Here is a 10,000-nt window from a genome sequence, read left to right as displayed (position 1 = left end):
GTGACCTGAGTGAGCATCGACTCTAAAGAGGAGGGGGGGGGGGGGGGGGAGACAGCTCTCTATGATGTTTAGAATTTAGACTGCAGTACCCATTTTAAACACTAGGAGTCAGAGTTACATACTGCTCCTTTAACTGTCTCTGAACATCGCTAACTGAAGCTCTCAGAAGTTGTAAAGATGAAGATGTAGTTTTCTTCATCACATCAGAGAAAAACAAGAAGATAAATAAATGTTTGTAGTATTTTAATGATCTTTACATGTTACTGATATGACGCTCGTACACAGACAGTAAAGCCCTCCGATGCAGGTTATGATTTTGTGATTTTGGGCGTTAAAAGTCAAAATGGACTGGACTGTGAGAGGCAGACGTTACAGGAAGTGGACCGTAAAGTGGCTCAGACGTTTTAGCTCCCAGAGTGTGAAGCCGTCTGACAGTCAGCTGTAAACTCCTCCCTGCGGGAACATTAATGATATAAATAACCTTCTGAGAAGACTAAGTGTCTGCAGCCATGCCAGCAGCTCTGACACGCCCGACCACTGACGTTAAAGCAGAGAGATAGAGTGCAGTGAGTCACTTCCTGTATCTGTGTAAAGTGTGTGACATTAGTGACCCGCCACTTCAGGAGGCTGAGGTCTGCACTCGTGCGTTGGTGTCGGCGCAGCTCTTAAATGAACCGCCTCAAGACGAGAGTCGGTGGTGTGATTTCTATGATGATATAATCGCCAGCTTCTGGCTCGGCTACATTCTCTGCTTGTTTGTGTTCAGGACGCCATGGCGACTGAAACTGTGTGTATGATTCTGGAGTTGGAGCTAATGATAGCGTCCAAGTGTTTTTCTGTTTGCAGGATTAAGAAAATGGCAGCGAAATGCTTGAAATATGATGCTACCAAGCTGACCAATCACTGGCCTTGCTTGTTTCAACCCTCACAGTGATTTTGTCCCAAACATGACTAAGCTGTTTCTGTTGCTAAAACCGAACTGAACCGTAACCGATCCACCGCGTTGTCATCAATGAATCATTCCACCGTCTTTGTGGTTTTCAGACTTTCACCTTTTGTTGTCTATTTTTAAAACAGACTTTAATTTCAGATCGTCTTAGCCTTCAGATAAGCAACCACAGGGGACGGTCTCTCGTGCAGCGTTCCAGTTGTTTTCTCCCCCCTCCTGCAGACTCATTGCATTTAAAGAGACACACACACCAAAACGGAGCGTTCTGAGAGAGCTGGTTTCTACAGGGTCACAAACCTCCTCTGGTGCTTGATTCATGTTATATTTTGACCAAAGCACAGATGTTTCATTTAGACCACAGGGGGACTGTTTGAAAAGGTGGAGGAGGGGACTGTTTGAAAAGGTGGAGGAGGGGGACTGTTTGAAAAGGTGGAGGAGGGGACTGTTTGAAAAGGTGGAGGAGGGGACTGTTTGAAAAGGTGGAGGAGGGGGACTGTTTGAAAAGGTGGAGGAGGGGACTGTTTGAAAAGATGGAGGAGGGGACTGTTTGAAAAGGTGGAGGAGGGGGACTGTTAGAAAAGGTGGAGGAGGGGACTGTTAGAAAAGGTGGAGGAGGGGACTGTTTGAAAAGGTGGAGGAGGGGGACTGTTAGAAAAGGTGGAGGAGGGGACTGTTTGAAAAGGTGGAGGAGGGGACTGTTAGAAAAGGTGGAGGAGGGGACTGTTTGAAAAGGTGGAGGAGGGGACTGTTTGAAAAGGTGGAGGAGGGGACTGTTTGAAAAGGTGGAGGAGGGGACTGTTAGAAAAGGTGGAGGAGGGGGATCATATGTCCTCTTTAATGGAAGTGAGAGCAGCGTTTACTTCACTGTACAACATCAGTTCTACACATAACTTCCTCCACCAGCCTCAGGTTCAGGTTCAGGTTCAGGTTCAGGTTCAGGTTCAGGTTCAAGTTCAGGTTCAGGTTCAAGTTCAGGTTACTTTATTTGTACCTGTAGGTAAAGGAACGTTGATGCTGTTGAGTGCTTGTTAGTTAGCGGTTGTTTTTTTTGGGAGCTCGTCGGTGGTAAACAGCTTCCTGCTGACGCTTCAAACATTTCAAAATATCATTCATTTGAATTGTTCTACAACTTCTCTTGATAGCTTGAAATTAGCCTCCAGACCAGCTCGTTGATTTCTGATCTTTTAAACCACAGACATGTTTCAGTTCTGGTGCAGACAGGAGAGACATAAAAACAGATTTTTCATCCACACCTGAGGACACTCAGACACTTCTGCTCTCTGTGGAGTCGTTGCCATTTTAGAAACGAGGTTTTAGTCCCACGTCAAAAGTAAAAGAGCTGTCGCTAAGTGTTCTGCAATCCTCCGCTGCACCAGAATGAAAAGGTCTGATGAGTCATCCGTCACAGTTTTCCAGACTTTGGGTGCTTTTATGGTTTTGGAAAGTTGGAGTCAGGAAACTGTCCGCAAGGCGTGATGCCAGCCCTTAAATATAGTTTCTGTGTACTGGCAGCCATTTTGCTAAAAGCTGTGCTGAAGATGAACGGCGTCCTTGATCAGAGTCACGTCGGGTTATTGTCTTTCTCTGGGCACTCGTACTGAGACGGTTTGGCTTCAAACTTGTGGAAGAAGTTTGAGAAAGTAAAGTCGACTCTGTAACCTCGGTCGTGATTCCACCGACTGAGAAACACAAGAACATTCAGCACAGGAGCTAAAAAAGTCAACAGAGTCTCAACACTCAGAGCTGTCTGAGGGAGAGAGAGAGAGAGAGAGAGAGAGAGAGAGACAGAGAGAGGGAGAGAGAGAGAGAGAGAGAGAGAGAGAGAGAGAGAGAGAGAGAGAGAGAGAGAGAGAGAGAGAGAGAGAGAGAGAGAGAGAGAGAGAGAGAGACAGAGAGAGAGAGAGAGAGAGAGAGAGTGAGAGAGAGAGAGACAGAGAGAGGGAGAGAGAGAGAGAGAGAGAGAGAGAGAGAGACAGAGAGAGAGAGAGAGAGAGAGAGAGAGACAGAGAGAGAGAGAGGGAGAGACAGAGAGAGAGGGAGAGACAGAGAGAGAGAGTCGGAGCTGCAGCAACACTTCCAAACATTCAAGCAAAACTTTAAAATATCTTCTACTCATCCAAAAAGAATCAGAACAGCAGGTTAACTGAGTCTCTTAATATCATCATCATTTCATTAAAAACAGAACGCACATGAATGTTAAACAATGGAGCGAGGGAACAGTAGCTTTTCAGAGAGCAATATGAAGGAGAAGTTCCCGACGAGTATAAGTTCATCCCTTAAAACTCCTGAACTATGATGACTGAAACAACTGAGTTAATGCATTACTTAAAGGTCCAGTCAGTGAGATGTGTAGAGAGTGAGATGATAAAGGTATCTTACTATCTGATCAGACATTAAGGAAACATGCTATGTTGAAGTGCTGGCTTCTCTGACAACAATGCAGCAGCCAGTATGTCCTCCTTCTAACTTTAGATTCTGCTCCTGAATGCTCTGGATTTGTTTGGACCAGAGAAGGTAGGCGCTTTTAAGACCCCCCCACACGGCCGTTTTGGACGCCCCTCTGTTTGTCAGATATGAGAGCAGTTATCAGGTCAACAGGTGTTGTAGCGATGGAAGCGGGCAAGAGAAGTGGTTCAGATAGAAGTGATTGTACCCGACCTAAAAAGCCTCTGCATGTTTCTAATAAGCTCCACGAGCAGAAACGTGCTCAAACTAGGATCAATATTGGAGATGCTTTTGAAAAATGGAGAGAGGTTAGAACACAGAAAGGTTTACAGACCCATGCAGAGCTGGATAAACACTGAAGCTTCAGAGCTAAATCCAGGTTAAATCCTAAGTTTGAAGATCATAATTTACTCCACTGTTTGAAGGTATTTTCTGCATTTGGGGTTCATGTTTCTGTGTTTCTGACAGTGAGTCTGACTGTGTTTCTCTCCGTCTTGAAGGCAGGAGTAAAAACAGTCGGAGGCTGCTGCAGGCAGACAGTAAAGAGAAGAGACAGAGACAGATAGTCGGGGGGGTTGGGGGGGTTGGGGGGGTTGGGGGGGTTGTGGGGGCTGGAAGGTCGTTGTATATTTTGAGCTCTGACTGTGTTCCCGATATAACTGTGTGTGAAGCGACAGCTGCAGTGTGTCCTGAAGCAGGTGGGCTGTGTTTCACAGCCGAGGCACAGTGGGGGGGGAGTGGACTCGGGAGGTGACAGAGGCGACTTCAGGCGAATGTAATCTTTGTGTAAACAGGAGCAGAGGGTCCAAACGGCTGCTGGCTGTCGCTAACACGCTGTAATTAAGGCTAATTTTCCTTCATGACTTCCTGTTTGTTCTCTGTGTCCGACCACAGACGAGCAAACATCCAACTTATCTGATCCTCGGGCTGACGTCCAGAGACGATTAGAAACAAGAAGCTGGAAACCCCCGCTTCATCCTTCACTTTTTCATCCTGATATTCTATGATAAAAAAATATAAACATTTGAATGATGCACAGTTAACCTTGGCTCTACTAAGTGTCATATTGAGGTGGGGAACGCCTATCTGAGGTTTACTCCGAGGTATGTTCTGACTTTCAGAAGCAAACAACATTTAGACTTTCCACAAAGAAGAACAGTTCACAAAATGTTCAATACTTTCAAACTTCTCGATATTAACTGCTTTAACTTAAAGGAAGAATGTGCAACTTTTTGATCCAGTAGATGGCGCCCTTGAGCTCCAGCATGAAACCAAAACAAACAGCTGTTAGGCCACGCCTCCTCCATACTGAAGCCTCCGCTCTCCTCCAGAGACACACCTCCAACCCCTCTCCACTCACATTCACATGAAGGAGTTATTAACTAGAACGCAACATAATTAAACACCATTAAGAGCAAAGTGCGGACAAAATTGCCCTCGTCTCGAGCTGCTATCACCTGTGTCCTGCATTGTTGTGTTAGCATGCTAATGTTAGCACTCTTTAGTTAGCTCGTAGCTTCACATTGTTGTGTTAGCATGCTAATGTTAGCACTCTTTAGTTAGCTCGTAGCTTCACATTGTTGCGTTAGCATGCTAATGTTAGCACTCTTTAGTTAGCTCGTAGCTTCACATTTCATGTAAACTGACACAGAATGAGCGTGATCTAAAAACTCTTACTAACATCCAAATAATCAGTGAGTATGTTCTTCTTCTCTCTAGTTCTTGACTAAAACAGCTTTTATACACAAGGGGAGGAGCCGGCCGTCCCGTCCATGTAAACACGGCTCTGACAACAACACAGCCAGCGGGACTCGAGCTTCTCCCTCATTGTAGACAGTCAGGACTCAGAGACACATTTACACAGGACAGACTTTATGATTTATTTATGTGGAACATGTTGAACATTCTTCCTTTACAGCGAGACAATCTTTGTTTTCTTGAAAAGACATAGAATAAAAAAAGGTGTAAAGAAACAGCTGATCTGATCGTCGCAGCAGCCGTGGGTCCAAATCCCTTTGTTGCACGTCATCCCCTCACACTCTCTCTCCTCTGAATGTTTCCTGTCTCTCTTCACCTCTTTACCATCAGATTCATTTTGTGCATACAAACAGTTCTGTTGTTTTCCCACAGAGGAGTGTCAACGTGTTCCTCGGAGTCTGAACAGAGTTCTCAGTCCCCCGGTTTGTCTCTGATTTCTATCTCTACATTCGTGACCATCCTCTGCAGAAAGGGCAGATGTGTTGCATCTCAATAAGTGTAATCAAGCGGAGCCAGACTTCAGTCTCGTCACGCTCACCGAGCTCGGCAGAAAAATCTTGTCAAACAAAATTGGGATAATGAGACCTTTACAAAACCTGAGGCAGCAATTTTGAGTTTGGAAAAAAAAAAAAAGGCATCGCTCACCGCCGCTCCTCTGCCAGGAAACAAACACAAACTCATCAGCACAATTTCTGAAAAGTTACAGAACTGTAAATGTGGATTTTAAAGCCTTTCAGCGATGAACACGTGTGGTTCATACTGATGAACACGTCACTTCAGGAGGAACATTAAATCACTTCTCAGAAACTTTGAAAGCCTCTAAAGGTGACACTCGTCATTTCAACCAATCACAGAGCTGATCAAACACACAAGGACTTTATAAACATCAACACTGGCTCTCATGTTTGCACAAATAATAATCAGAAACTCTCAGTTCTCACAGCAACAGAATCAGCCTGCAACACAAAGTGCAAACAGCGTCAGACGAGAAGTTTAGCCTCTAAATCTGTGTTACCTGTCGATCCACAGAATCACAATGTCGACACAAAGAGCCGAGAAGAACATCCCGGTGAACAGAACTCATACTGAAGCAGGTTTGTTACCTGCAGTCAGTCTATGGTCTTTAACATCATCACCTCCTCGTGCTCGCTTGCGGCTAATTTTCCTGATTATCTCCTGCTCTTTAATAAGATTTTAAACTTTCACTCTGCACTGTAATTATTATTACTCTTTTAATTTCTTTACTTTTATTTTTAATTATTTTATTTAAATTAATTTAATTTGAATTATTTTTATTTGAACATATTTTCAGATTTAATAATTTCAGTGATTTTTTAAATGTTCTATTTGAATGTTTCTTTTCTTTCCTCTGTCATGATGCTTTTCATGTCTCGTGTGAAGCTCTTTGAATCGCCTCGTTGTTGAAATGTGCGACATAAATAAATTTGCCTTGCCTTGCTCTGTTCTCACCCTGACGTCAGGTGGAAGTCTTCCTCGGGTGCAGACAGGAAACACTCCGGGTGAAAACATGTGTTTATGTTCACACATTTAAGAATGTGTAGTTCACTTTCCAGATTTAAAATTTTTGTTTAAAAAAAAATGTTGTTTAACAAATATAAAAGGTCGGTTTGATTATCTTTTGTGAGTGTGACTTCTGTTTTGTTTGTTTCATTTGTTTTTTTAAGAAATTCTTGGAACAAATTTTGTTCTTTTGTTTTTTTGTAACCTAGAAGTGTCTTAAATAATAAGATGTGGGTGTAGGGTAGGTGTAATAAGATAAAGCTTCAGCCTCTCTGTTTTTGTTTTTTCTTGTGACCGAAATAAATTATTACTACTACTACATGCAGCTGTAAAACCAAAGTTTTCAGGAGTTTTGTGCGTGTGTGACAGCGACATCAGAGTGGACACGGGGGTCTTAGACGTCACCTTTAATAAGCAAACAGTTTCCTGCTCGTGATCGGACTTCCTCTCACTTCCTGTCAGAAAACACTTTTACCCAACGACTAGACGAGACCTCCTTCACAACAACACACACGCCCATTCACCACAACTCAGCCATCTGACCCTCCCTGTGACCCCGCCCCCCCACCCAGATCAGAACCACAGTCAGTGTTGAGGCATGCGTCCCCCCCCCTCCCCCCTCCTCCTCCAACAGTAGGCAGCAGTCTGTCCACACGCAGCTTCTTGTTACTTATTTATAGCAACTTGTTCCCCAGAGGGATAAAGTAATTGAAACCAAATGTGTTGCGGGGACTGATATGGGGAAGTGGGCCGGTCAGCCCACCCACTCCCTCTTCTACACACAAAGAAAGAGCGCAGAGATTTAGAGCAAGCAGCCTTGGAAATCACTTTCCTTGCAGTTTCCTTTTATGAAGAGAAAGTTCCCCGGCTTCATTTCCTCCAAACTTTTCTCACTCACAACAATTGAGAGTCACAAACTGTCTCTCTCTCTCTCTCTGGGGCTCTGCATGCCGAAGCACTTATTATGTTTTTTTTTCTTCTTCCCAGCCAGCATGGATAATGTGAGGAAAATAAAAATCTTCCAAGAGAAACAAGGGAAACTAACAATGAAGAAGTTGCAGCTCTGATTTGCTCCACTTTTTTTTGAGGGCGTTTGAAGCTCGGCCCACCTCCTCCCCGCCCACAACAGCCACACCAACAAACCACACCTAAAGGAGAAGTTCAAACAAACTTACCATCTTTGCTTTTTTTTATTCCCCTTCCTCTCTCCTGTTTATCCCTCTCTGTACTCCCCCTCTGCGAGCTCTGCTGTGAGCTGAGGTGTGTCAGGCAGATCAAAAGTGGATTGAGTTGCTGTTGAGAAGCTGCATGAGGCCTTCACTGACCAAGTCAAAGTCAGGCAGCCACCTCTCTCTCTCTCTCTCTCTCTCTCTCTCTCTCTCTCCTCCCCGCTGCCTCGCTCTGCTGTCAGCTTTTCCAATAACAAACTGCTCCCCGCCTCTTTTGGCCCGAGCCCCCTGAGCTGTGAGCTGTTTCCTGGATGCTTGGTGGACTCCCGTGACCCAGCTGTCTCTCTCTCTCTCTCTCTCTCTCTGTTTTTTTTTCTTCTTCTTCTTCTTCTGCTGTAGAGACTCGTGTTGCACCGCCCCCCCCCCCCCCCCCCCCTGTCTCTCTCAGGCCCCGCAGCCCCTGCCCCTCCTGCCACATTTAGAACCACAGACACATGTGGGCTTCTGGTTTTGAAGTTTAAAAGAGGCGGGGCTTTTGTATGAAGAGTGTTGTGTTGTCATGACGACGCCTCCCTCTCCAGCAAAACGGAGCCCTGCCTCTTCTGTTTTTTATTAGCGAGAACACAGCGTGGTATTCAAATGTTTTTTTTTTCTTTTCCACGTTTAAGAAGCACATAAGAACACAAAGACTCACACAGCTGAAGACCGTGAGCCTGTTTTCATGTCTGCACGGCGTCGTGGCTGTAAAAGATTCTCATCCTCTCTAATTAGACGCAGTCTGCACGGTTATGGATGCACGTCTATCTATAGCTGCGGAGCTGCAACATGATCTGAACGTTTATGTAACCAGCTGATCTCTGAAGGCTTTTTCACACATGCACTCCTGAAAATGAAAAACAGGCTGCCCCTGAAATCTCGTCCACTCATGCATCTCACAGCGTGAGAGGCGAGGGGGGTGAAGGGGGGTGAAGGGGGGGGGGGGGGGGGTGGTCTGACACTTTTATGACAGTTTTTTTGCTTAAATACATCAATGCATAAGATCCCACAAATCAACATAAGAGTGCAGAGAAGCAGTTTCTTTACGTGCATTGACATCACAGCAGCCGTCTGCAGACGATCTAAGTCATCACCTGATTGGCCAGCTCTGCCTGAATGAGATCTCAGGTGGGCGTGTCCTACAACATTGCTCCATGCTTTGCTCTGATAGAACATAATATGAATGTATAAAGATGGATCAGCAGAATAGATCTCCTTTAACGTAACGCTTGATGAGTGAATCATGTGATTCAAACTTGGAACAATGAGACAAAAGGAGAGGTCATGGCTTACGTGTGTTAGACCAATAGGATCATCCCGAAGATGTCTTTGCATGCCAGACCACAATAAATCTTTTCATTTTTTTTGCATCTAATTCCAAACTCCAGAGATGCTTTGAGTGTTTTGACTCCAATACGTTTCTACTCTCTTGTTTTACTAAGAACAGATGAAAACCAGAGCCGGACATCCAGACATGCGGTTCAATAACAAAGTTAAAACTGTTGAAACAGAAAAGCATGCACGGTCAATGACTCGCTACAGTCCATAAAACCTCCATGTTTTCTCAATCTGAGCCCGCTAACAAATCTCAAGTCCAAAGTACGTTCAGCCTCAAACGAGCATTTGTGTGATTTAAGTTTAACTCGAGCGAGGAGCTCACACATCTTCACTGCTTTGACGTCTCACGTCTGTGATGCTTTGAATATGGTCCAGAGAAGTCGGACTTTGTGTCTCTGAGACTTTAAATACAGAATGTTGATCTTTCAACACATTCTGAAACTTTAAGGAGTTATGAACATTTAAGTGAGAGAAATCCGCTGACATTGAGTTGAAGTGAAGCCGTTGATACGTCTTTTGTCTCCTTAATTTCACTGCAGCTGCTGATTCATGAGGTACGATGAAGACCACAGCCGTGGGGCGTCCGATGGCCTAGCGGTGATGTTGTGGGCCCCGTGTACTGAGGCTGTAGTCCACATGGCAGCGGCCGTGGGGCTCGAATCTGACCTCGGCCCTTTGCTGCACATCACACCCCCCCCCTCCTCCCAATGGTTCCTGTGTCTCTTCAACTGTCCGCCTCTAATAAAGGCAAAAAGGCTCCAAAAATAACTGAAAAGAACAACAG

At 44.9% G+C, this 10,000-nt stretch overlaps 2 protein-coding genes across 3 annotated transcripts in view; both read right to left on the bottom strand.

Moving 5' to 3' along the window:
- Positions 1 to 10,000, bottom strand: part of fam114a2 (family with sequence similarity 114 member A2) — a 508,616-nt gene that overhangs the window by 137,271 nt on the left and 361,345 nt on the right. The gene's annotated exons all lie outside the window — the stretch shown is intronic.
- The window catches only part of sgcd (sarcoglycan, delta (dystrophin-associated glycoprotein)), a 282,814-nt gene that overhangs the window by 122,670 nt on the left and 150,144 nt on the right, over positions 1 to 10,000 (bottom strand). The window contains exon 1 of one of the 2 annotated variants that reach the window (XM_061056169.1): positions 7,849 to 8,202. The exons of the other annotated variant lie outside the window; for it this stretch is intronic. Coding sequence (XP_060912152.1) covers positions 7,849 to 7,851 — 3 coding nt within the window. The 5' untranslated portion in view covers positions 7,852 to 8,202. Of the gene's footprint in view, positions 1 to 7,848; positions 8,203 to 10,000 lie in introns of those variants that run through there. 2 annotated transcript variants of the gene reach the window in all.

Source organism: Labrus mixtus, chromosome 14 (genome assembly GCF_963584025.1).
Source record: "Labrus mixtus chromosome 14, fLabMix1.1, whole genome shotgun sequence".
NCBI classification, from domain to species: domain Eukaryota; kingdom Metazoa; phylum Chordata; class Actinopteri; order Labriformes; family Labridae; genus Labrus; species Labrus mixtus.
This window is presented reverse-complemented; position numbering and strand designations above follow the sequence as displayed.